A 27,138-nucleotide genomic window follows, 5' to 3' on the forward strand; every position below is an offset into this window, starting at 1 on the left:
ATACATCACAGCTGGAAAAAGACATCACTTCTTGACCACAGACTCATAAAATCTCCCTGAAAATAAAATGTTGAGCTTTTTCAAACCACGGTTTTGCAAAGTCCTAAATTATTCAAGCGCAGAATTGAATAAATAAAAAGCTACTTTATGATTTTACGCTGAAGTAGCTTGACATAGGTTTGGATATCTTTTGTTTGTTTAGTAAGCTAAACAAAGATGCTTTGCAAAATGATTTATCAAATGGTTAAAATTCATAAGAGAAAAGCAGACGTGGGGAATTTATAGCAAGAAAGAAAACAAAAGAAAAGAAATTAAAAAAGGATCCTCCTCCCCCGAAAATGGTGGTTTCAACTTTAATTTATATGCCATCTGTAATTGTGATTATAAGAAATTCTAAAGAGAAGAACAAAACATTCCTTGGTTGGTAAAGAGAGGCAAACCAAGTTCTACACCGACCCACCAGCAATAATTTGCGAGTCATTACGGATTTTTTCTCTCTTTCTCTTTCTCTTTTCCTAAATTTTTCTTTTCTTTTCTCTTGCTTTAGAATTTTCCCTAGAAAAATTAGCATTACAATGTATGCTGCTATTATCATTTAAGAAGAAGTTCGTTTGCATTTTTATCAATATTAATAACCTATATAAGCACCCACATAAAGCCAACATATACTTAAAATAAATACACTGCTCTAATCACGTCTAGACTTCTACGTATACCTAATTTTCCTTGTTTATTGGTTTTTTTTCTTTCTTTCTTTCTTTCTTTTTTCTTTTTTCTTTTTTTACGGTTTTAGTCTCTTTTCTCTTAGTTTCGATATATTTTTCCACTATTCGTATCATTTGTTATTAATCTTTGATCCTAGTTTGGTGTTTTTTAAAAGATATTTAGAGAAAAGAAACGTTTCCCTAGTAACAGTTGTCATGGAAAGAAAGTCTGATATCAGCTAACTTATGTAGAAAAACAAAAAGCTAAAAGACTTGTTTGGGAATATATTCCTTAAGAACTCAAAGAATCATTTATCACTGAGTGAGTTAGACTTTTGTGGATGCTAAAACTATCATTACACAGTCTATATTATGAAAGAATTCATGATACGATGTGCTCTGTAAGCTCTTATGAATGCATAAGAAAATATGGGAAATTGAAGGAGAATAAGAAATGGGATCAGACAGCTTTTGTCACTATTGCAAGCAGCAGGTTTTATTTGATTCAATTGATGTAGCGTTGGCAAAACATGACAGGTGCTTATCAACTACTGAACCAAAGAGCACTGAATAGGCTTTCCTGGTAAATAATTAAGAAATGAAAAGACAGTGTGAATTAGATCGATTTACAAGTCAACCATGATAACACTCCTACACACTCAAGTAATCGCGATTGTAATTGTAATTGTATCAATTGCTAATAGGATATCCTCAAAAAATCCTCATGCAAGCAAGAATGGACGAGGAATGCTCTTTCCACGAGACTCAGAATCAAGACAAACTAAATATCTCGATGGAATGTGGGATTTTAAGGCCGATAAATCACCCTATCAAAACGAAGGGTTCGAGAACATGTGGTATGACCAACCGCTTTACAAGGTTTGATTGCATTAGCTTTACATTATCCCACACATTCGATTTTTTGACACGAAGTCCATAAATTAAAAAAAAAAGCTCTTACTTCTCTTATGACCAATTGCTATACAAGGTTTGATTACACCTTTAACGAAGGGTTAACGAAGGGTTCGAGAACGTGTGGTATGACCAACCGCTATACAAGGATTGATTAAATTAGCTTTACATTATCCCACACATTCGATTTTTTGACACGAAGTCCATAAATTAAAAAAAAAGCTCTTACTTCTCTTATGACCAATTGCTATACAAGGTTTGATTACAGCTTTACATCATCCCACACATTCGATTTTTTTAAACGAATCTATAATTAAAAAATGCTATTACTTCTCTTATGGTATTCAAATTTGAACGATTTGCCTATTAATTTTTATTATAAGTTTTAACAAGCTTTTTCTCACTGATGAAGGCGATCATCCCATTGACTCTCTTTCTATAACCAAAAGTGATTCCAAAAAGATTCAAATTATTACCTAAACCGAAAAGAAAATGGCCATGGCCAGAGCAATCGAATACGCGACATTTTTTTCATTTGAAGAATTAATATTTTTGTTTCCCTAAACTGGAACTTTTCTAGAATTCTATTCGTGCTTGGAATAAGAGGTCATTAGTTTTTGAAAGCAGCAGGTTGGGTTCTCACGAATGTAGTTACCAGTCAAGCACAAAATAAATATTCACGATAACAGGTGAATGGCTTTTTTGGTGAACACTTGATTGGCTTTTTTGGTGAACAGTTGAATGGCTTTTTCGAAAACTTGAATGGCTTTCTCGGGTGGATTTCTTTCAAATGATTTTTAATGATTGACACAGGAAGGAAATGATCTAGAGAACATTTCCCTTAGTTTAAATTAGACGAATTTAAACAATAATTTATAGGAAAGCTTTATATTTAATTCAACAATCTACTTCCCGTGTTGGTTAATACAATCGCTCTATATTACTAATGTTGTTTGTTTGTTTGTTGTTGTTGTTGTTTTTTTTTTTTTTTTGCTCTGTCATCGGCCACTTAGAAAGCTTTATTTATTATATATTTTTCTGGTCATCACGATCACTACTGAGGGAAGTATTCATTTTTTTAAATCACGTGACAATATTTTTGCCTTGTCGAATTGAAATCCACATAATGTACAAGGATGAACCCGACCCAGCGGGAGAGGGAGGGGGAGGAGGAGGGTGAGAAGGAAGTAGGAAAATGTCTCTCATTACATAAGCACTGGCGGCTCTAATACAAAAGCGCTCTCTAAGAGGATATGCTAATAACAGCTTCAAGCACAATGTATTTATAGTCCAAGACAAGGCCCTTCACTTGTAGGAATGACTTTGACCGTGAAACAATGGAGAAAATCGTGTGATAAAAAATGATTACCTTTGACAGAACGAGTGGGAAAATTGGTCACGTGGGGACCAGGCAACCCCTCTTTTGGATTCTTATGGGTAGACTGTGATAACACAGGGATTGAACCCTCCCCCAAGGGATATACACATCGTCAATTATAACTGATAAAGGAATGCAAGTGTACGCACCTCGAATACCTAAATATCTTCATTTCCGAGTTCAGCTGGAACCGATAGATTTATTACATGCGGTCGCAAACCAAAAAAAAAAAAATGGAAGTCAACTTTTTTCTGTGGTCATGTTCGATGATGAAGTGTTATGTCTAGCGTACAATCTGTAATTATTTCCTGGCTTTTAACTAATTCCTTATTTTTGATTTATTGGTGGCGGTTATATGTCGATTCGTGTTCTCTATCGATAGCACACACACTAGATACCTCAAAAGTCAGCGATTTTCAATCGGTGACTAAACACATACAAGTCCTCTTTAGATTTATGATTTCTCTTTGTAATACCAGCTGTTTTATTAAGAATGGTTTACAAAGGCGCTAAAAGGATGGACTTAAAGTGGTTTGTCAGTGATGAGTTCTGACAATGCACACTAATGGTCTTAGAAAATGAAATTTAAAAAGTTTGACTTTCATTTTTTAATTTGAATTGTATATCAGAAATTTTTGCTTTTTTGCTTTTTTTTTTGTTTGTTTTTTTTTTGTTTTTAGTCAAAAAAAAGCTTGCCTTTTATACCTTCATTCATTCATCCATTTATCCATCCACCTGTTCATTCTATTTATCCTTTTTCCTTCTTTTTCCTATTGTTATTATATTATTTCATTAATTTTAATTGATCATGCTATAATCGTAATCAAAAACTCAAGCGACCTACAGTTATATTGAACTTTTCATAACCAAACTACCAGCTCCCTGCCATTCGTCAGTAACTGTAACCTTGACAACATGAGACCAAACTTCCAAGTCGACGGTAGAGTGCGGACTAATACTATATTTTCATCCAGAGAATTTAGAAACGATCGTCATTTATTCCTGGACTCAGTGACTCATATGTGTAGCTTCTCTCCTGTGACTTCAAGGGACCCTTTTTCTCCGGTTTCTTAGGTTTTCCTTCCTCCGCAAAAATCAACTTCCAATCTCAATTGGAATTTCAGTGAACGAGCTACTCTGTAGAAATGCCATCGCTAAATCCCATTATATTAATTTTTAGATTATTTTTTAGTACCAAATGAGAAAAACTTAAATGACAAAAAGTTTTCATTAAAATATTAATTTTTTTAAGCTTATCTGTTGAATTGTCTTTGATTAAAAACGTTGAAGACAATGAAATGAAGATGAGTGGATACCGATCGCAAATAACTGTGACTGTAATGAAAACATTTCTCATCATTTGGGAAATTCAATTACTGTTATCGTTAGAAAGCTACTCATGTTTACATTGCAGTCTGAAGTTTGGGTCGCCAGGAGTAATTCCAAACCTCAAGTCGTTTTTGTTTTCGTCTGATTTGAATGGATTTTATCTAGTGATTTATGAAAATAACCATTACCTCCAACTTGAAGATCGATCGAACGAACGAACGAACGAACGATCTTGAATAGGAAACTGAAATGGATGATCAGATTAATGGAATGGAATGGGATTAGATGAAACAGATGGACAGATGGAAAAAAGGATTAGATGGCTGGCTGGGTGAATTAATGGATGGAAGAATAAATGGATGGATGAGAGAAAGTAGAATCTTTAAGGGATTGGATATTTTTCCTGGGAAAGAGCAGTGTTTAACTCTACGTTATAATTCCATTAACCTGCCAATAATCGACTCTTCAGTCTCAATCTAAGCTATTAATACATAACAATATTTGATACTTACCCAGACAGGTGACGTCATATCCATGCCAGTCCCTTCAAGTTTTAATGACATCACAGAACATCGATGGTTGAGGGACTTCGTGGGATGGGTCTGGTATGACCGACAGTTTTACGTCCCAGCAGCCTGGTCCTTCATGAATAAGGATCTTCGAGTTGTCCTCAGATTTGAAAGCGTCCATTACTATTGTAAAGTTGTAAGTCGATAAATATATCCTTTTAAAAAATTTTTTTAGCCATATTTATTTTCTTGCTCTCTGACTGGCTTCTAGCCATCGTTAATCAGAGTACAAACGACCATAGTGACGCAAAATTTAAGCACGTGAGCGCTGCTTTTGTTTTCAATTTAATATATTGTTTACAATTTTTAAAAATTTTGTGAGAACTTCTTTTCTTGTGGTTTCTGGGGTTTGTACGTACGTTTTATAACAAAAATAATTTAACAATATCAAATTATTTATTTTATTTGACCTGATTAAGTGGCTGAATGGGTACGAAGTCATGAGTCATGAAGGAGGTCATCTACCATTTGAGAGAGACATCACGCATGCGTTAGATTATGGTGGACCAAACCGCTTGACAGTAGCAGTGAATAACACTCTTTCTCGTCACACCATCCCACCTGGGGAGACCAAGATTGAAAAGTAAGTTGATTAAATATTATAAAGCAAATATTAAGGCCTATTTTAACGGCACGAACTTTCCGGACAACGGTTGCGCCTAACATAAATGCTGACCACACGAATTGCTTTATGTAATATATCGACCATACAACTGACTTACGAATGTCAATAGAGCTGAAACTTGGCGTAAGCTTGTTAGGCGCAACAGTTGCAAGGAAAAAGATTGTACCATGTACAAAAAGGCCTTAAAGAGAAAAAAAAAGTGAAATATGATTATCAATCCAACGAACAAGCGACTTAAAAAAAGCTAAAAACATTAACTGGATACGACGGGGTTTGAAATCACCGACAGAAATTAAAAAAAAAATAAAAATAAAAATCGACTCCACTTTGCCATACCCCCTAGACATCCGCAGAGCTGAGGCGTCGTATGGACTTCGGACCTGACGGCGATTAAATCCTTCTGCCCTTGGGTGCACGAATTACGCAAGAAAATGTTCTAGCCGAAGCATCAGGGGAGAGACCAGCCGGCCCCCAGCCCATATCGGCTAATCCCTTGCATCTCTGCCACGCACGGAATCGGTTGAAAGTATAATGTTAAAAAGTCTAGTCTATTCGGTGTATTGTTTTCACTGCTATTGTTATGCTGATTCACCTCGAACCGTGGTCCAGTGGAAAAATTGTGAACTTCCAAATCGACACTAAGTAAAGCCCGGTTGAGGGAGGTTAGTACCTGGATGGGTGACCTGAACATTAAACCTACTCAAGGTTTTGTTTCTATTTTTTAAAGTTTGTTTGTTTGTTGTTGTTTTTTCTTTGCTGTCTACCCAAGTGTTTTGCCCATGCAGTTTCCAAGCGGCATAATAGCGCCTAGTCTACCATTCGTTTAGTAAAGAAGAATTTCATTTTTTAAGTATAAGTTAACAAATTGAATTATTATCTAACTGTATCTATTTTTCAGTGATTTTGAAGTGGCTCAAGAATACAGCTTTGACTTTTTCAACTACGCTGGGATCCACCGTTCTGTCATTCTCTACACCACCCCGGCAGTCTTCCTATCCGACATCACCATAGCAACAGACTATCTATTCGACACCGGTATAGTAAAATTTGTGACCGAGGTGGGAGCCAATGATGACGTCACAAAGCGAGATATCACCATGCTCTATGAGTTAATAAATAAAGAGGGGAGACTGGTAGCGACTGTTGGTGGTAGTCAGTTGTTTGGTGGTGAGTTACGTGTGAGAAACCCTTCCCTTTGGTGGCCTGTTGGTATGGGGTACGAACCAGGATATCTGTATACACTTAAGGTAAAAAGGCATATATCTATACATACGCCCACAGCTTGTTATCAGTTCACTGGGCTGTTCTTGACTGTTCTGAGAGTAAATTTTGCATGATCCGCGAACCTTGCGCGATTTAGGTTTCATGCCCAGTTAAGGTGGAAGTTGGAGGGGGGGGGGGGGGGGGGTCATGATAAGTTGACCACTTTCTTTCTTTCATCCTCTTCCTAAGTTAATTCTTTACATTCCATAGCCCATTGCACTCACTGACTCATTCCTTCCTTCTTTCCTTCCTTCCTTCCTTCCTTCCTTCCTTCCTTCCTTCCTTCCTTCATTAGTGTATTTGGGATTCCCTTTAACCACCTCTGTTCTTGTTTTATTGCCAATGACCACCATGGCCTATTCTCTCATGTCTATTTTACAGATTACTACAGTCACCAAGACATCGAGTGACATCTACCGTCTTCCAATTGGCATCAGATCCGTCAAGTTATTGAGAACCAGGTTTTTAATCAACGATGCGCCCTTTTATTTCAAGGGGTTCGGAAAACACGAAGACTCTGATGTACGTGATTATCATATCTTCTTATACATATATTAACGCAATTTCTTGAACTAGCTGTGAACTAGCAGTCAGTCGCGCATGGGCTTCCTGAGTGAGCGGGTGAATGCGCAGAAGAGAATCCAAAGTAAGATCAGTCTCGTACCCGGAGCTCCTCGGTCTCGTTTTTCCACCGAGGAGCTCTGGTACGAGACTGTAGACAGATGCGACGTGTGTGCGCAGTATAGATGCGCAGAAACAACGTAACCCATACACGCAGATTAAGGGTAAATAATGTTTCTGATTCAATTTTTCTTAAATTTCAGTTTCGTGGACGCGGTTTTGACTACCCAACACTGGTAAAAGATTTAAACCTTTTGACGTGGTTTGGCGCCAATTCGTTTCGCACGAGTCATTATCCGTACTCTGAGGAAACAATGAATCTGGCAGATGCGCTTGGGTTTGTGGTGATCGATGAAAGTCCTGCTGTGGGTTTTTCAAAACTGTAATTATTCATTTGTATTTTCTTGTTTTATTTTTTCTCGGTTTAGGTTTTCCATTTACAATGCTCTATTCATCAATTCTAAAATAAAAAATAAATTCAAGGTCGCGATAAGAGCATGGTACTTAACGTTGCGTACTTTACGTTCTCGTACGAATTCTGCTTTCTGGTGTCTATAATCATTAACCTTTAAAAAAGCAAAGAATATGGTAGAAACTAGATAAACTAGTTAAAAAAGCAGTTCAGGGGCTGGCACTTTATAGAACAATTACGAATTAGTTTTGAACTAGTAATCCACACATTTTGTATTTTCTCTAGGGACTATTTCAACAATCACACCCTTGACCGACATCTTGACGTCATGAGTGAGCTGATCCAGAGGGACAAGAACCACCCATCAGTCGTTATGTGGTCCGTCGCTAACGAGCCCCTCTCTCAATACGAACACGTAGCAGAGCACCTTAGGTATATAGTACCTTGTTACTGCCCTTGAAGAAAAGGGGCCACTCGGGGACTGAGTATGGCGAATATGGCTAATTACCAGCAAAAAAAAAAAAAAAAAAAAAAAGAAGTGCGCCAATAAGTGCCCAACCCCCACTGGTTTTCGTCAAAGGCTATTGCGTAATAACGGCGGTAGCGCGCCTTTGTGTTGTTTGGGGCTGTGCATATGAGCTGTAGTAGCGGAGGTAGCGTGCCTTTGACATTCTTTTAATTAGATTTCACCATTGTTGCTAGTATTTGCGCGCGATAATAAAATATTTTGTAACGTTGGCTGTGCTACTTTAGAAAAGTTATTGGATGGACTAAAGAAGAAGATTATCAGCGAAGACCCGTGACATTTGTAACGTACATGAACCCCCATGAAGGCGAAAAAGAAGACATGGCGGTGAGTGTTAGAATACACTTTATTCCACATAATTCAAAATACAGCCAATCAGAATACCGTATACTAATACGTCACGGTGATGTCATAGGTGAAGTACTGTGACGTCATCTCGTTTAATCGTTACTATGGATGGTATACGTATCCAGGCAGAACGAGAGAGATATCAGGAGCCCTGGAATGGGAGATGAGAGCATGGTATGAACGACACAGGAAGCCCGTCATGATAACAGAGTACGGAGCTGAAGCGCTTGCTGGACTTCACAGGGTTGGTAATAATTACGTTTTCATCACGTGACGCGACATCACGTGACGACAAAGAGAAAGGCACCAGCACGGAGCGGGATTAGACGGCATTCTTTTATCTACCGTTCTCATCCAGAGTCCTGGAATTCAACCCTTTTTTCACAGTCAAGCGAGCAAAATTATGCATAAAAATTGTAATCCTATGCTTGGCTAGAATCTAAAGTCAACTGTTTTTGTTATCTTCGTAGGATAGGTCTGTCATGTACACCGAGGAATATCAGGTATGTAGTATAAAATGCTCAAAGTTGTTTGTCCATATATAGTTATAGCTAATATTTTTGAAAAGTAACCAAGCTTGTTGGAAAATAGCTCGATCAATTCCAACAGTTAAATCGTTGTTATATATTTTTTCAAGGTTGAGGTGATGAAGCAATATTTTCCAGTCTTTGACAGTCTGAGATGGGAATTCCTTATCGGGGAAATGATCTGGTCCTTCGCTGACTTTGCAACTCCTCAAGGTAAAACTAAACATTTCCATTCCCATCAGAATAGCTCACTAAGTGTAAGACATACATTATTTTCCAGATATCAAACGTATCGCCGGAGAAAACAGAAAAGGAGTTCTGACCAGGCAGAGACAACCTAAGGCTTCTGCGCATGCGCTACGAAGTCGTTACCAGTCCATAACACTCAATCACTGCCACAGGTGTACTGGGGACGAGTTGTTTGATTACCTTTTAAGGTATAAGCTTACAAAACGTCATTCGCATGCTTTTGAGAAGCCATCTCCAAGACTTCCTGCTCTGATACGAGAAGAGAGAGTCAACACTACCCTCGACCGATGATCCATTTTATTTTGACTTTTGCACGTAAGCTACGCGAGCAAGGTCTCAGTATGGCTTTACCATCACGTGGTAGAGTTTCTTGTCATGTGCGAGTTAGTATAGCATTTCTCGAGATACACATACGTAAACCATATGAGTTTCAGTCCGCCATTTTGAAATCATGGCACAGAAAGCCTTTTGAGTGCACGTTGACGCGTTAAAACCCCTTTGAGTGGAAGGCCACCATTTGATTGTCAATTATGGCAAACCATTTCAATGCCATGATAACTACATAACGGTTTAACAACTGAATCTAGAGTCACGTGAGTTGTCGCACTCCTTCTCGGAATAATTCTTTAATGTAATTTTGTTTTCCATATAATATTTCAAACTTTTATAAATAAAAATGCATCTTTTTTTAGATGTTAGACACCTTTTAACAAACGCAAACAAATTCGTATTATTTAAAAAATTACGTATCAACACAACATGGTTTTCGATCATGCCTCCAACACTGAAATGGTTTTCCCTGGTCAGCGCATTCCTCTTCACGAGACTCGACCGAACATCAAATATATACAGAATAAAGAATAAAGCGACCTTTTTTTGCCCCGTTTTTAAGATGGAAATGGTATTTGTTTGAACTAAGGATTGAGATTCAGAGTGATTTGCTAACAGTGCAGCATTTCAACATTTTCCACTTAGATATTTCAGCTGGTGTCCAAACGGATTGTGCGTAGCTTGTGTTGATGAGCTAAAATACACGCCGCTTCATTGGCTCCTCCGCAATAATGTGACGAGGAAAAGACTGTTAAAAGCTTGCCGTTCTGCTGAACCTAATGAAGGGAAGATAGGTTGAGAAAGATGATGATAATAAGGCAAGTTGCTGTGAGTTGTTATAGATGATGGCGATGGACGATGATGACAGTAATGGTGATGGTAATGATGATGTGTGATGATGATGTGTGATGATCGTGAGGGTGGTGGATGAAAATGATGATGGTGGTGATGATGGCGATGGACGATGATGACAGTAATGGTGATGGTAATGATGATGTGTGATGATGATGCTGATGATCGTGAGGGTGGTGGATGAAAATGATGATGGTGGTGATGATGGCGATGGACGATGATGACAGTAATGGTGATGGTGATGATGATGTGTGATGATGATGCTGATGATCGTGAGGGTGGTGGATGAAAATGATGATGGTGGTGATGATGGCGATGGACGATGATGACAGTAATGGTGATGGTGATGATGATGTGTGATGATGATGCTGATGATCGTGAGGGTGGTGGATGAAAATGATGATGGTGGTGATGATGGCGATGGACGACGATGACAGTAATGGTGATGGTAATGATGATGTGTGATGATGATGCTGATGATCGTGAGGGTGGTGGATGAAAATGATGATGGTGGTGATGATGGCGATGGACGACGATGACAGTAATGGTGATGATGATAATGTGTGATGATGATGATACTGATGATCGTGAAGGTGGTGGATGAAAATGATGATGGTGGTGATGATGATGATGATGATGGTGATGATGATGGTAATGGCTATGAAGATGGCGATGCTTCTGATATGGTGATGCTGCTGCTGATGGTGGTGATGTTGATGTAGGTTGATGATGGTGATGATGATGATATGATTATGATTATGATGATGGTTATGATGCTGCTGCTGCTGATGATGGTAACGGGTGCTGATGATGTCCTCACCTGGAATCCTGCTTGCTGTACTTCATGTGCCCTGATCACGTGTGTCAAGCCATTTCTGGTTAAGAACGCGTCCAGGGCTGTAGAACTGTTAGAAATGTTGAAATAAATGGCTAAAACTGGAGTGGAACATTACTTTTAAACACTACTAATGACTGGAGTCGTTATGGCAAACTCCCATAATCCTTAGCGTTAGGGATTTTTCCTCGCTGTTCGTGATATTGTGACCCACTCCCGTCTATGCTCAGTGCTAGTGCTCAGTCCCCTACTCGTTTTCGTCACTGAGGGCGGTTTTTACCTGAACGCATGCGCTGTCCCTCTCTTCTTGTTCGGTATGAATCCATCATTTTCTTCTAGCTTCCTTTTTATTTCTGGGGTTTGCTCCTGCAATCTAAAGATAAATGTAACAACCAATAAGAATGATCCTTCAATAGAGCTTTTGTACCAAATGTATCGGCAGCCATGTTGGATGCAGAACAATAAAATCCCTTTGCTCTTGGGAATTGAAATTTTCCTCTAGCAGAACGATTATATTGTTCTTGCCATCCAACATGGCTGCCGTCACGTGATGGTGCAAAACGACTATAGGGATTCTTTACATTTTTGGGGCGTAAATTAAGATTTCTTGTTGGAATTTCATCCTTGTAGTAGATGTCACTTGTAAAGAATATACAATACTCAAGGGAATGACACTTTGTATCCAGGCCATGCTTCATTCCCTTGAATACTATTTCTTTTCTTAATAAATTTTTTTCAAAATCTGAAATCAATTTATCATTAATATATTATTATAGCTAACACTGTCTAATTTGGATAAACGACATTGTTTTGGATAATCTGCAATCGTTTAGACTTAGGAATGTATTGGACGACGATTGACTGGACCATGAATCGCATAAAAAAATCGTGGAATTTTCAGCTTTTGAAAGGGTATGGATAATCTTAATGTATAGTTAAAACATACCCAACCTCTCAATATTGATTTACTCTTCTAAATTCTGAGTTTTGGGAGTTTTTTTATTTTGGAAAATCAGGAACCGAGCATAAATGGACTGGACTGGACGTCGGGTAACTGGATCGTGCGGATCGAAAAACGTTCTTCACCCTTAATTTGCAGCTTTTATCCTGTAATTTTTATTTTGATATTCATAACTAGTAAATTTATAGTAAAAGTTTGCAAAAAAATTTTTTTTATTAATTTTTTTTCTTCATAACTAGAAAATGTTATATTGGATCTTGGATCGCAAAAACTGAGAAAGAAAAAGAAATATTACTCAAGGCAATGACATGTGCTTTGAAATGGTTTTATAAGATGATGAATGAAAAGTTAAGATCATCCAAAGATGCCATGAGACAAATAAGACATTTTACTATCATCAAAATATCCGATGCTTGAAGTGGAAAATTGGGGTTCCTGTGGTGATTATTCGGACCAATCACAGTTGAGATCGCAATATTCCTTCCTTCACCACAAAGTGCCTCAACACATTAGTAGAATAACGTCTAGCAATAATTTGTTGAGAGAGGTCCTACCCGAGTGTCATCGTGCTTATTTAGTTCAGTTATTGCCCAGAGGCCTTTATTTCCATTAAAAAAATCGAATCACAAAAAGCTATCTAAAGGCCTATTTACACGGCACGTTTTGCCGCGCGCGACTTGACGTATACGGCAAATTTTGGTACCATTTACACGAGCACAACTTGTCGCACGCGGCACGAAAAAAACGCGAGCAATTTACTCGTCAAATTACAAGACTATTTCTCATTACAGCAAATGCTTCTTGTAAAATGCCACCATACACAGTTGAGAAGTGCAGTAAATAATTATGTCTACATTGTTATTTGATGAGATCATTCAGAATTTTTGCACTTCGTGTTTAATTACCGGTAAAGAGGTTTTCATGGAAATCCGCCATTTTGTTTTGGAATCAACTAGTTCCAGTCCCAATCTCGATCAAAAACGTTATTTTTACGTCATTTTCCTACGGCATGTCGTAGGGTTTTAAGCCAAAGCTTAAAATGCTACGACAAGTCTTGAGGCCGCGTACGTCTGTCGTAGGACCATTTACACGACCCGATTTTGAGCTGATCTTGCCGTATACGTCAAGTCGCGCGCGGCAAATCGTGCCGTGTAAATAGGCCTTAAGGCCCCGTCCACACTATGCCGGATAAATTTGAATCCGCAACTTTCACACCGAAACCGAAAAAAAGTTTTCCGTCCACACATGAAAACGGGTAAAATGTTTCGCGTCCACACTAGTCCGATCAGAGGTGGCAAAAACGCTTCATTGCACATCTGAGCATCGAAGCTGAAATTGAGCCTGCGGGGAATTTTTAGCCTTCCCGCCATGTTCCCATGACGTTCATGACTTCATCGTATTCGAAAAATTTCGGATACGAAATGTTCTTCGTCCACACTAATGCGGCTAGTTGGCGTTTTCAAATTGTTCCACTATGGAGACCGTATTTGTAAAAAATCGTTTTCGGTGAAGAATTGTTCCGGATTCGCCTGGACTAGTGTGCACGGTAGGCCTAACCGAATAAATAAAAATCGGATTCAAATTTATCCGGCATAGTGTGGACGGGGCCTAAGTAAATAGATCATCAGTAAAGATTTTCGATCTGAAATAGTGGTAAGATTTTACCCTAATGTAATATGGCGTTTTTATCATTCACCATGATTTCTTCAGTCTTAAAATCTTGAAAGTTACCGAGTCAAAGTTGAAACACTATCCAGTTACGTTACTATAGCAACCTTGACAGAAACATTCTCGAATCTTTGGCTTTTATATTGACATAGACGGAAGTGTTTGCTCCTGATGCTTTTGCCATTTAAAAGTCTGTTTATCAAGCTCTTTCGGTTTCTTATTCATTTCCAAAAACTTTAATGAAACGCGAAGAAATGAAAATTAAAGATAAATAAGTCGATCTGTGATTAGTACTTTTACAGCAATTTGATTGGCTAAAAACAGTGGTCTTACATATTTATTTATAACCTTTGTGGCGTGGACATACAATTGTGCGACACGTTGCACTCAATAACACTGTATCTGTTTCGCACCAAACTGCCGCCATCTTTTCAAATTATTTGATCCATCCATTTTAATACCTAATACTTTTGTTCGTATCGTCCAATTGTACGAATATAAAAAAATTGTCTCTGTTGTTGTACTTGCTGGCAAATTCTGGCAATAATGCGAAGTTCTCAGCCAGTGACTTCTGCACATGTGTGCATGTCTGACAAGAATTCTGCGACGCGTTTCATTGTTCAGATGAAGTAAAAGTTGCTACGTGTTATATCCTTCAAAAAAAAAAAAAAAAAAAATCCTTATATCGTAATGGATAAACTTGTAGCCTTCTTTAACTGTTAACTATAAATTTCTAATTATGACCGGAGATTATAATTTTTAAAACATCGTTTCTCTAATTGTCGATCAATCAGCACTTCGACATTTTATGCTCTTCACTGCCCACGTCGAAAGTCATCATTTCAAAGTCAATCCGCGTGAAAAAAATATTTTTAAAAAACACGAAAAATGTGTCCGAGTTTGACGCAGTTAATGAATTTTTGTGGCTTATCAAAGATACCAATAGAAATTCACTTATATTGTATTAGTTTTTATATGCAATTATATTTAGTCTTCAGTACGTAAAACGTGAATAAAGATTATTTAAAAAAAATTGAAATTCACATTTGTCTTACAAAAGATTTTAGATACCTATAGAAATTCACTTATATTGTATTAGTCTTTATGTGCACCTTATATTTAGTCTTCAGTACGTAAAACGTGAATAAAGATTATTTTTAAAAAATTGAAAGTTTTGTACGAGTGGAATACGAGCAACGTCACTACATCAGGTGACATCACCCTCATTAATAACTTTGTTCTTCAAGAACTACAAGATTCTTTGACTGTTGTCTCTAGACTTTTATACATAAATCAAAGACAGTATTTTATATATTGTGTTTCATTGAATTCGTGTGCACACATTTTCCTCAAAGAATTTTTCCCGTGAAACTTTGAGAAGCACAATGTTTTAAAAATCCCTACAGCACTGATTTGAGCTTGATTGAACATCATCAAGGCATGGTAAGGCATGAATATTCAAACTTTTGTTAACGGCTATAACACGAAGAAAAATAATTCAAGCGCTCAGGCGTGGAAAAAGAAGCGGAAAAAATGATACCGAGTTAGATTTGTACAGCAAACGCCGCTGTAAACGAATCGACACAAATTGAATGTAGTTTAGACCAGTCGTTAAGGCTAGCAGTAAAGTTACCAGGAGACTATAGCACCTGTTTCAACCAAAGGATAGGATATTATAGTCTTATTTCATTGAACGAGAAGCGATCTTCACGCAACAAATGAACATCTAACTACGAAAAATCCTATCGATTTTGTTCGTCAAAGCGGAATCCATTCATCACGAGATGAGTTGCATCGAATACCTTAGACTTCTAGTACGACGTCGAATCGAGGATATCATAGAGTCAGAGACAGTTTTCCATCGTTGTTTACAATCACTAGATGTTACCGTACTTGGTCTTGGGTCTATGCTTGGAGCTGGTTTGTACATCGCCACAGGAGCAATCGCTAGAAATACAGCTGGTCCAGCAATAGTCCTGTCCCTCCTTATCGCTGCTGTACCTGTAACCATATCTTCACTATGTTATGGGGAGTTTGGATCACGTATCGGTAGGACTGGTTCTTCTTATTCCTACACTTATTATTCCTTAGGTGAAGTGTGGGCTTTCTTGGTTGGATGGAATCTTATTCTAGAAAACACTATAGCTGTAGCACTTCTTGGACACGAAGTCAGTCGATTCCTAGACGTGATTTGTAATGGGTATATCTATCGATTCTTCAAAGAAAACATCTCCAATTGGCACGTAAGAGGGTTTCTGCCTTTCCCGGACTTTTTAGCATTTATTATAATCATTGTATTTACAATCATTTCTGCTTTGGGGGCAAAACAGACGGGTTCATATATTCGTATAGCCACGTTAATCAATATCCTCGTCATCCTGTTTGTTGCTCTTGCGGGGGTTTACTACATGGACACAAAGAATTGGTCTACGATGCACAAATTCATGCCTTTTGGCATCCATGGGGTCATGACTGGAGCCGCTAGCTCGTATTTCGCTTATCTTGGATTCGATACCCTTAACACAGCAAGCGAAGAAGCTATCGATCCTAAGACTACAATCCCTTTGGGCAACAACATTAGTACCTACGCTGGGGTCCTTGTCTATCTCGTCATTGCATCAGTACTGACATTGATGATTCCGTACAATCTGTTGTCTCCTGACACAGCCCTCCCAGAAGCATTTGCTTACGAGAATTTCCCTCTAGGCAAATATTTTGTGGCCGTGGGGGGAGTGTTTGCCATGACGACCTGTCTCTTGACGTACCTTTTCTCGGGGGCTCGAATAGCATATGCAATGGCAAATGATGGTCTTATTTTTGAGTTTTTCGGAAAAGTTCACACGAAGACTCGAGTACCCGTGCGAGCAGTATGTGTGTGCGGTTTTACAGCAGCCACTGTTGCCTTATTCGTCGATGTCAATAACTTGGTTGAAATGCTTTCCATTGGTACACTTTTAGCGTATACTATGGTGGCAATTGCAGTCATACTAGACCGGTATATGCCTCATACGCTTGAGGAATCATTGAATGAATTCTCGATTACTGTTCCTGTACTCAGGAAAGATCCACCTATAGACAACAATGACAATGCAGGACAAGATAGCAATAGAGGAGATGGGACAAATCTATTTGACTGTTGTCCAAACTTGTTCAAACGCAAAGACAACCGCACCACGAACTACAACGAACTGCCAAAAACAGAAGATGGCATTAGAAAGATGAAAGAACCAAAAACACCCACAGACCAGACGTATGGGGTGTCCTGCTTGGCCTGTGCCTGCCTGGTCGTTTCTGTCTTTGGGTTTTGCCTGGCAATTCCCAGTAATAATAGCTTCATATTAATTCTAGTATCCAGTGTGATGGGTATGACAAGCAGCGCCTCGTTTGTAGTTCTCATGGTGCAGCCAAGACGTGCTCCTCACACAAAGTTCTCTGTGCCGTACGTGCCTGTTGTACCCTTGATAAGTGTTGTCATTAATGAATACCTGTTGACCAACCTGTCAAAGATCACGTGGGCTAGCTTTGCTGCATGGTCCTTTATTGGTAAGTAATTATATCATCTTGTCATCATCACTATCATTCACATCGTCATCATTAGCACCATCACTATCATCCATCATCATCTAATCGTGATGATGATCATCAGTAACATTATCACTCACCGTCATCACCATCATTACCACCAGCACCATTATCAATATCATCACTTTATCCTCATTATCATGCTGTTGTCATCATCTTGACGACAGCATCGTGATCACGGCAATCATTATCATCTCTAGCTATGCTTCTCCAATACTAGCATGCATCATTATCATCCATCATCACTATCACTGCCTGAAAATTATCATTATGAATCTCATTATCATCATCGTTATCATTACCATCATCATCACCATCATCACCACCATGTATCATCATCATGTATCATCATCATGTATCATCATCATCATCAACCCCATTATCATCACCATCACCATCACTATCAGCATCATCACCATCACCACCATCATCACCATCATCATCAACATCATCACCATCACCATCATCATCACCATCATCACCATCATCATCACTATCACCATCATCACCATCATCACCACCATCATCACCTTCATCACCATCATCACCATCACCACCATCATCACCATCATCACAATCATCACCATCACCATCACCACCATCATCACCATCATCATCATCACTAATTTGTGTAAGTTTCTTAGGATAACCAACTATTTCTTTTAAAAAGAATTAATAACCAACAGAGGTATCTTTTTCGTCTGTTTTTCTCAGGATTCGCAGTTTACTTTATCTACGGTATTTCCCACAGTAAAGAGAACAACAAAGAGATGGACCAAAAGGCCTTCCTCTTAAAATACACTCAACCAATGCTGTCAGTACGAAATAGAAAAACGTTTTCTAAAAGTAGCGATGACATGAGTCCAAACAGCAGTACGTCTAGTGATGATGAATTAATATCGACCATGATGTTTACCAGTGAAGATGATAAAAATAGTCCATGGACCAGTCCTGATGTGAAGGACAAAAACCACTCGAGTATAACATCAACAAGTTGACATGACGAGGACTTAAGGTCTCTTTCACACTTGCAACAATAGTATAAGTATCAGCAACATACACAGACTCAGTCCAGCTCTTCTCTAACAGGTACAAGGAAAGACAACTGCTGTTAATGAGCAATGCACAACTGAGCTTGTGTACGCTGCTGATGTTAATGTTTGTGTTGCAAATGATACTTAATAATAACCGCTTATAATTTATCAAGGGTCGAGGGTCTAGAACAGGGGGGGGTGGCATGACTTTGCGCTCTTCAAAGAGTGGGTCATGAAGAGGGGGTGAGAAAGGGTTGGGGTGTTATTTGTTAAAAGGTAGAGTTTTCTACTACAATTTTCGACTTTTTGATGACAATTTCGCATCGTCTACCAACGAAAATGTAGTGACGAATAATGAATGAATAATACTTTAAAATAATTCCAGAACAGTTAGTTTACTATTGATATCTAGTTCTGAGTTTATAAATATTTTGCAGTGAATTTCAAGAAAATATGATGATCTCAATAATATTTAACCAAAGTGTCAGCAACATATACAGACTCAGTGCAGGACTTCATCTCTAACAGGTGTGAGGAAAGACAGCTGCTGTTAATGAGCAATGCACAACTGCGCTTGTTACTGATGTTTTTTCTTTATATTTCTATTCGTAATTTAATTTTGTTTACAAGAAATAAAGGGAATAAAGACTTTAAAATAATGAAATAAAGCGTACTTAAGTCTTAATTATCTTCTTGCTATCAATACGCTATACTTATACTAAGCTAGGACATGTTGCCTGGCATGGAACAATAGATTTGCTTGGGTAGTCCGGTTCACATACACGAGCATAACCAAAGAGGTTTATATCCTTATGGGAATAAACAAGGCTGCTGCCAAGAAGGACAGATTCTTCTTTGCCCCATTAGCCTCGTATTCAAGCACTTCAGGATAAGTTTACTCAGCATAATTGAACGTTTTTATTCTGGTGCGAATAAACATGGTCTATTGATACATATATTTACCATACCTGACTGGATCTCCCCACATTAGCTCCCAGGCCAAGTCGTTTTGGTTATCAGGTTCATCAAGGTTCACTTGAACTTCATTGATTGCTTCGATGCGCCCGCTACCTTGGATGGGCAGCGGTATTCCACCATGGACACAGAATATCTATAAAAGAAAAGACAAAAACAACCAAGAGGAGAGAAATGCTATAGAGGCTTTGCACCATCACGTGATGGCAGCCATGACAGCAGGCAGGAACAATTGAATCTGGTCTCATCTGATTTACATGAGAAAGAATTTAGTTTCCGAGGGGAAAAGGACTCTTTTCGTGCCTCTTGTCATGGCTGCCATCACGTGATGGTGCAAAGCCTCTATTGCGCTATTTGCTGGTGCCCTGCAAAGGTGGTTGGTACAATAGACCTAATTCGTCTTGGTGCAGTGGAACAGACCACGCGTCATTTCCTTACAAATAAGATTCTTTGTTTGAGTTGTATGCAAATTCATGTGTCTTCTCATGTTCAACCGTTAAACAAAGAAATGACCCATAATGGACCACAATGCCTTTCGATTCAAGATGGCCGTCGTATGGTTGAAGTAGTCTATTAGGTCGGGTTGTTTACCTTATCATCAATAGTGGCCGCCAAGGGCAGAACATCAAAGACAGCATTGATCCCTCGCCACACGGTATTACCCATTTCTTTACCAAACTTTTTTTCACATTCACTAGAAAATAAAGGCATACAGTCAGCGCTATCCGATTAAGAGCATGTGCACAAGATCGCACTTCTTCGACGCAAGTGCACGGCTACCTTTCAAGATGGCGCAGGGAACTGTGAAAGCGACTATTCCATTACGCTTACTTAGTCATAATAGTAAATAATATTTAATAAGGAAGTTAACTCTATTGATAGGTGATTCACAGAATGTTTCTCTAGTCAGCCCTGATACGATGTGTAATATTGTACATGACTTACGTTTTGAAGGTAAACATCTTTTGTATGGTGCGACACTCGTGGTTTCCTCTGATGAGGTAAAACTTAGAAGGAGCGAGCAGCTTTTGAGAAAAAAGGTAAGCAATAACCTGAAGAAAAGAAATGGAAATCTAATTCAGATAAACATTTCTTGATTCACTATTTTGGAGTACAAAGATAATAAGTGCATACAATTAACAGTTGCGCTATTAAAAATAATTTTTCCTAAGATTGTTCCGCAGGTCAAACAATACTTTATTAACATCCTCAGTGTTCCTCTTAAGTTCTAATCAGACTTAAAGGCTAATAATAGTGTCTTTCTCACCTCTAATCCACACTCCCCTCGATCAACGTAGTCACCAAGGAACAGAAAGTTAGCAGGGGTCAGTATTGGGCCCATTCTCCATAGCAACTTCTCAAAACAAACTAAATCATGGAAGTTACCATGGATATCACCTAAAAAACACAAACAACATACTACTTTTAGTCAAATCCAACTCATGGTCTATTATCAATGCTGCCTTCCGATTGGATGAGCTATTACTAGGCTATAAGAGACACCTATGGTTATGAAGTGGGTTTTCATGCCAGAGTCCAGGACTAACACGGTAACATCTTACCGAGAACATAAACGGGGGACTGGATCCTGATGAGTCTTGGTTCATTCATGAAGATTTGTTTGACGTTCTGACAGAGAGACAACAGGCAGTTCCCAAGTACTATCATCTCTACAGCTCCCCAGCTGAAGTCTGGCTTCCCTTGTGGATGTTGAACCATTACTTTTGGCTTGATTGCTCGTTCGAAGTACCTCAAAGCCGCCAGCATTTGATTGGCGTCTGATTGCTAAATACGAACAACGAAGGCTTTTTAAAACTTAGAGAAACGAAATGCATTCTTTTCTAGGTTGGGTCACTAACACCATGATATGCAAAATATATTCGTACCTAAGCTATACCTGAATGCGCCATACTCATGTTCCAAACTCCTACCTCAACATTTTATTCCCGCTGAATATTTAAGTTACTTTCGTGGATTTCTATAAAATTACATAATGTTACGCAAACATATTATCGTGACTTCATGTCACGCTCCTAATCCCAAATACCGTGATTCGGTGTCGCGCTCCTAATTCCTAGTCTAACAATATTGAAGGTATTGGATGGATGGTATTGGATGGATGGTAAGCAGTTTTTCTTACACCTGTAGGAGCGTGACTCCATGTCACGTCTCTAATCCGCATTACCGTGGTTCAATGTCACGCTTCTAATTCCTTGTGTAACGATATTGAAGGTATTGGATGAACGGTAAGCACTTACACCTGTAGGAGCGTGACCCCATGTCACGTCTCTAATCTGCATTACCGTGGTTCAGTGTCTTCTTGTCTTACCTTATTGAAGGTGTTAATGGACGGTAATCGCTGTATCTTACACCTGTTACTTTCAAGGAGTGCACAGCCTGCCAAAGCTTCACTGTCTCCCATATCCCATAATGCACTGACGTCACTCAACATGCCACTGCGCCTGACCTTCACTGAATGTGTGGCCAGCTCGTATGTCTTTCCTTTAGTTGAACTGCTGGGAAACGAGAATTAGGGTCAAGAAACGTAGATAAAGAATTCCATAATCACCACCATAACTGAAACGTTTTTTAAGAATTCAGGTTTTGGCATCCCTTAACAGAGTTTGCCGACCCCTGCCCCCAAAGATAAGCTATATTTGATGTACGCAACTGTGAGTCACTCTCTAGTCTCGTTTCACAACAAACTCTTATCCTTTGGCCTTACACATATTTTTATCTTTAGCCTTTTATTTAATTGTACAATTTATATTATATCATAATTAAGATTTTTATCTGCACGCCCATATTGGGAATCAGCTTAATTTGTCGTATATGTTAGCGTGATTAAATAAAGTTTATCTATTTAATAACTTAGAGATAGGTGACAGCTAATAACCAAAAGGTTAACAGGGAAAATAAGTTTATTACAGTAATATCATAATCATAATTATATTATATGCACACATTTGGCTGCCTATTTTTCACGAAGGTTTGATGATCACAAAGTAAACGCAACGTTGATAAAATCGTTATTTTTTAAAATTTAAGTAGCACTATCTGTAGAATTCTTACATGAAAATATGATATGTATATGATGATATATATATATGATGACAAGTGCTTTAAAAAAAAAACACGTTTCGGCGAGATGTGCGTCTCTCCTTATTTGTCAACTGCATTTGATTTTTAATATTTCAATAAGACAAAAAATTTCTTTTGCTCCGGTATTCCTTCCCTTGTACTTCATCCAATATGGCGGATACTAATCACGTATCCAATCTTGTTTTGAGTTGTAAAGAATTATGAACCCATTCTTTGTCAGCTGTGTGTGATTTTCAATATTTCCCAGATAATATTTCTTTTAGTTTCTCTATTCTCTTCTCTTTGATTTCATGTGCAGTCTTCCCGATTCCTGTCTCGGGGGCGTGGAAGTTCATATCATCCTTGTCGAAGTATCCCTGGTACTGGTTGCTGTAAAGGTCTCTCAGTTGTTCGAATGTTTTTCCTATGAACAACCCATCACTGTCTGCTTGTTCTTTGAGTTCTTTTAAACATGACTTGAAACTGAAATCAATTCGAAGATACTGCATGTACAGTGTTGTGCGTAAATCAGCAGAGGGGAAGGGAGGAGAGGGAGAGGGGGTTAGTAAGGGCGTGTGTTCATAGCATTTCTCGTGGGGGAGGGAGTGGTGGATTCCAACAAACCACAAAAAATCATCCCTCCCTACCCCCCCCCCCCCCCAAAACACCAATGCAGATCAATTTTTTGCTGTCAATGGAAAGAGTAATGGATAGATGGTTGAATGGATGGATGGGATGGGATAAAACGGGATAGGATAGGATTGGATGGGATGAATAGATGGATGAAAGGAGGGATGAGGGGAGAGATGATGGGCTTGGAAGAGAATAAGTGAAGAAGGGTTGGACACAGAGAGTAGCTCAGAGAGGAGTAGTTTGTTGACTCACCTATATTTATTACAGAAGTTTTGTGTGACTGCTACAGTATCATCAAGATTGACGACAGAATGCCACCAGCCACTCGGGATGAACATCATCTCTCTGGCCTTCTGTACACATTCCAGGGGCTGTTTAGAAAACTGTCAAAAGAGAAGAGTTAATGGAAATATAATAACTATATAATAACTATATAATATCTATGATCCATGATCCATGATCTATTTATCTATTGTCTATTATCTATTATCCATTATCTACTATCCATTATCTATCATCCATTATCTATTATCCATTATCTATTATCCATTATCTATCATCCATTATCTATTATCCATTATCTATTATCCATTATCTATTATCCATTATCTATTATCCATTATCTATTATCCATTATCTATTATCCATTATCTATTATCCATTATCTATTATCCATTATCTATTATCCATTATCTATCATCTATTATCCATTATCCATTATCTATCATCTATTATCCATTATCTTATCTATTATCTATTATCCATTATCTATTATCTATTATCTATTATCTATTATCTATTATCTATTATCTATTATCTATTATCTATTATCTATTCTGCTTACCAAATGTGGTCTGGTGTAGACCCACCAGTTATACGCATCATCCATTTCATAATCTCGTTTTTGGTAATAATTGTTCTTTACACCTGTTAACAAGATCAACACCCATTACTGCGCGTTAAAACCACGGTTATGGAAATGGCTACTGAAATCAAGCATGAGAAACTGCTTGACAGAGATAAACAATAACTATTATCAATAGCCATGCTGCAAGTTAGACGAGTTGCTGCAAATAAGAAAAGAGTTGCTGTTAAAATAAGAAACGAGTTGCTGCATGTTAGACAAGTTGCCACCTTGACAACAAGGTTACTTCTGTCGAAAGGTTTATTTTCACTTGATTTATTTTCATTTACTATCATTCAATAATTATCATAAGTAATATTTTCTATTCATAATAACTATAATTAACTGAATATATGCATTATTGTATTTTGAGTGTGAATAGATTTGAAACTCTTACCAGGAATATGGTATTGGCTCGGAGGATAGAGACCCCAGAGTTTAGCGCCTGTAACAAGTGCTAGCCATCCTGTAGTGTTAGCAGGATCAACGTGCCATCCTGAACCGCTCTTCTTTGGAGCCATGATTATCCAACGCCAGTCCAAACGTAAATCTTCATCAACTTTAGTCATAAAATCATCGTCCTCCGAAAAGAAATCTGGGACAGTGTAATCCTTTGATTATAAGGAGAGAGATCATTGGTTTATAATTCTAATAGCACTATCAAAACTGCGCAGAAACCAGTTTGACTCGACTCTAGTACCATCATGCACAGAAAGGACATGAACAGCCATCCTGAACGCACATATTTTCACTTGTCTTTTCCCCTACCCAAGTTGATCTAATCGAAATTAAGTCTGCTACGAAGCCTATTTGTTTGGATTATTTTTCCTTTTTTAGTTTAATTAAAATAACCAGGACCATACTTCCAGACATCGAGTGCTGAACCGTCGTATGGACTTACGGCTACGCCGGAGATTTCGACCCCGACACCGCTATCCCGGGAGGAATTACAGACTGATTAGGAAGCTCGGCAGAAGCCTAAGGGAAAGGTTAGTCGGCCCCTAGACCAGCAGACCTAAAACTTCGCTAGATTCGCTGATAACTTAGGACCCATAGTTACTCCTTTGAATGTGGGATCTTTTTTGAATTTTCTATTACACAGAAATAGATACATACTTGCGACAAGCTTGGATACAAATCAAACACATCCGACATAAACACCATCCATTTGGATTTGTTTTTGTGCGCGTGGTTTTTAATGTAATCGTAGTATACGCGTAGAGGAATCATTTCTTCCCGTTGTCCTATATAAACACCTTCCTTTATTCTTGGGTCGTTTTGGAATTTTTCTAACCTCCAGGCTCTCATGGCTTTCCATTTGTCCATCACACCAGTAACGATACAAGGTATTCCTGACAAGAAAATATGATCGTGTTTTTTTTCAGCAATGACAATGACATGACGATGACACTAGACAAAGTTAACTGCGCATGCGTACATCTCAACATAGAGCCAATCTCGTCCCCAGAGCCTTCGTTTCTCGTGGTCAGCACCAAGAAACAAAGTTTCTCTCAGTTTCTCATTGCTGACCAGGCGAAACGAAGGCTCTGGCGTCGAGATTGGCTGGTTTTTAAATTATGGGTGATTAAATTATTTCCCGATCTAACGAAAGATGACTTATTCGAAAAACAAAAACCTGTCATGGCAACATCACGACTGCGCGTCGACAGCAAACTAACAGCTTTTTGAGTTAAACTCGAAGTGAGCCTTACCTGGTTCCATACATTCTTCTACAAATCTTTCTTTAGTTGGTTGATGTATTCTATGCACTGTACATCGTGTGCCATTCACCGGCCATATCTCTTCCAGGTCTACATTGTGCAGGCTGTTCTCTGCTTCTCGTTGCTGTGATAAGAAACGTTCTTCGTGTTTCTCCTTGTCTTTACTATCATCTGACTTTAATACACCTTTGAAGCACACACACAAAAACAAGATTAAGTCAAGGGTGGAGTAGGGTGAGTTGATTCACGCTATTTCACAAATTCCAAATGATATTCAGAATAAATCTAATGATATCAAATTAAACATGATATTCAGATATCAGTCCTATATTTATTTACCTTCAATAAGAAATTGTTCGCTCTTGGTACACAGTCTGCTGCCAACATGTGTCGAACCGATAAAATTCCCACAAATTTCGACGAAATATTTGTCGGTTTGGAAGTATCGGGAAACAATAATTGATTTTTCGAAAGTAAAGAAGGGTGACAAAGATAATGGTGATGATTCCGCTGATGATGAGGATGATGATGCTCTACGATTTGCTTTCTGTAGAATAATTTCCCTGAGCCATTCCCTCACTACTGCTCCATCCCTTCCTCGTACTATCTTGATACTCCACGAATCAGCTTCAACGTCTCCAGCATAGTTAAACACAATGCTTCTTTCTCTGTCATTTGCCACCCAAACACTTGAACTTCTGGGCAACTCGACATTAAGAGAATAACTCTTGTGATCCACTCCATCAGCTGCTATAACTATGGGTAAAGATCAATTAACGAGATGAACTTATATTAATGTAACTCTTGTGGACGGAAATTGTCCTATGAATTAATATTTCAAGACAAGAATATTACCTGGAAGTAAAGAAAGTTTGAAGAACACAAATTTGAAGAATAATTCCTGAAAGTATTTCATCTTAATTGTTTTTCACAAAAGACCGACACCGTAGAAAACATTAGCCGAGATATTATACAAGAATATGCGCATGCGCTTTTGGCGTTTGTCCTTCGTCAGCTGTTATGTCCCATAAATAAACCGCTGATAACACACAGCTGTGGACGTCAAAACAAACTGTGCATTTTTATAGATTATATTAAT

At 38.3% G+C, this 27,138-nt stretch overlaps 4 protein-coding genes across 6 annotated transcripts in view; 2 read left to right on the forward strand and 2 right to left on the reverse strand.

Moving 5' to 3' along the window:
- Positions 1 to 1,325: 1,325 nt before the first annotated feature.
- LOC116303320 (beta-glucuronidase) lies at positions 1,326 to 10,154 on the forward strand. The gene is made up of 12 exons (XM_031712846.1): positions 1,326 to 1,583; positions 4,840 to 5,028; positions 5,312 to 5,475; positions 6,416 to 6,764; positions 7,162 to 7,302; positions 7,605 to 7,783; positions 8,099 to 8,245; positions 8,567 to 8,666; positions 8,755 to 8,931; positions 9,158 to 9,190; positions 9,325 to 9,427; positions 9,495 to 10,154. The coding sequence occupies exons 1-12, from the start codon at positions 1,344 to 1,346 to the stop codon at positions 9,752 to 9,754; spliced, it is 2,082 nt and encodes a 693-aa protein (XP_031568706.1). The 5' UTR covers positions 1,326 to 1,343; the 3' UTR covers positions 9,755 to 10,154.
- LOC116303319 (uncharacterized) overlaps positions 8,672 to 27,138 on the reverse strand; it is a 28,427-nt gene continuing 9,960 nt past the window's right edge. The window contains exons 9-17 of one of the 3 annotated variants that reach the window (XM_031712844.2): positions 22,030 to 22,213; positions 21,263 to 21,485; positions 20,968 to 21,098; positions 20,646 to 20,752; positions 20,292 to 20,394; positions 19,694 to 19,836; positions 11,761 to 11,853; positions 11,466 to 11,550; positions 9,746 to 10,569 (exon numbers count right to left, since the gene is read on the reverse strand). In XM_031712844.2, coding sequence (XP_031568704.2) covers positions 10,444 to 10,569; positions 11,466 to 11,550; positions 11,761 to 11,853; positions 19,694 to 19,836; positions 20,292 to 20,394; positions 20,646 to 20,752; positions 20,968 to 21,098; positions 21,263 to 21,485; positions 22,030 to 22,213 — 1,195 coding nt within the window. In that variant the 3' untranslated portion in view covers positions 9,746 to 10,443. Of the gene's footprint in view, positions 8,839 to 9,745; positions 10,570 to 11,465; positions 11,551 to 11,760; positions 11,854 to 19,693; positions 19,837 to 20,291; positions 20,395 to 20,645; positions 20,753 to 20,967; positions 21,099 to 21,262; positions 21,486 to 22,029; positions 22,217 to 27,138 lie in introns of those variants that run through there. The other 2 variants (XM_031712842.2, XM_031712845.2) reach the window with 2 other exon arrangements.
- On the forward strand, positions 15,425 to 19,393 carry LOC116303321 (cationic amino acid transporter 4). Its single transcript, XM_031712847.2, has 2 exons — positions 15,425 to 17,652; positions 18,406 to 19,393. Exons 1-2 carry the CDS (start codon positions 15,894 to 15,896, stop codon positions 18,687 to 18,689), a joined length of 2,043 nt encoding a protein of 680 aa, XP_031568707.1. The 5' UTR covers positions 15,425 to 15,893; the 3' UTR covers positions 18,690 to 19,393.
- On the reverse strand, positions 22,242 to 26,805 carry LOC116303324 (bifunctional arginine demethylase and lysyl-hydroxylase JMJD6; the record flags this gene model as incomplete). The annotated part of the gene is made up of 7 exons (XM_031712849.2): positions 22,242 to 23,264; positions 23,667 to 23,797; positions 24,259 to 24,341; positions 24,716 to 24,929; positions 25,435 to 25,670; positions 26,031 to 26,225; positions 26,379 to 26,805. Coding segments are annotated over 7 exons (1,515 nt in total), but the record flags the coding sequence as incomplete, so codon positions are not given.

This window comes from Actinia tenebrosa, unplaced genomic scaffold, assembly GCF_029948245.1.
Source record: "Actinia tenebrosa isolate PJP-AT-01 unplaced genomic scaffold, QUT_ActTen_1.0 PGA_scaffold1__47_contigs__length_23844297, whole genome shotgun sequence".
Taxonomy (NCBI): Eukaryota; Metazoa; Cnidaria; class Anthozoa; order Actiniaria; family Actiniidae; genus Actinia; species Actinia tenebrosa.

What these genes read in the sequence shown, in the direction of transcription:
- LOC116303320 (XM_031712846.1), top strand. Translation starts at nt 1,344, where the DNA reads ATGATAACACTCCTACACACTCAAGTAATCGCGATTGTAATTGTAATT. An exon ending in CACGTAGCAGAGCACCTTAG is followed by an intron (nt 8,246 to 8,566) that starts GTATATAGTACC and finishes GTGCTACTTTAG; the next exon opens with AAAAGTTATTGGATGGACTA. An exon ending in CGCTTGCTGGACTTCACAGG is followed by an intron (nt 8,932 to 9,157) that starts GTTGGTAATAAT and finishes TTATCTTCGTAG; the next exon opens with GATAGGTCTGTCATGTACAC.
- LOC116303321 (XM_031712847.2), top strand. Translation starts at nt 15,894, where the DNA reads ATGAGTTGCATCGAATACCTTAGACTTCTAGTACGACGTCGAATCGAG. An exon ending in TGCTGCATGGTCCTTTATTG is followed by an intron (nt 17,653 to 18,405) that starts GTAAGTAATTAT and finishes TGTTTTTCTCAG; the next exon opens with GATTCGCAGTTTACTTTATC.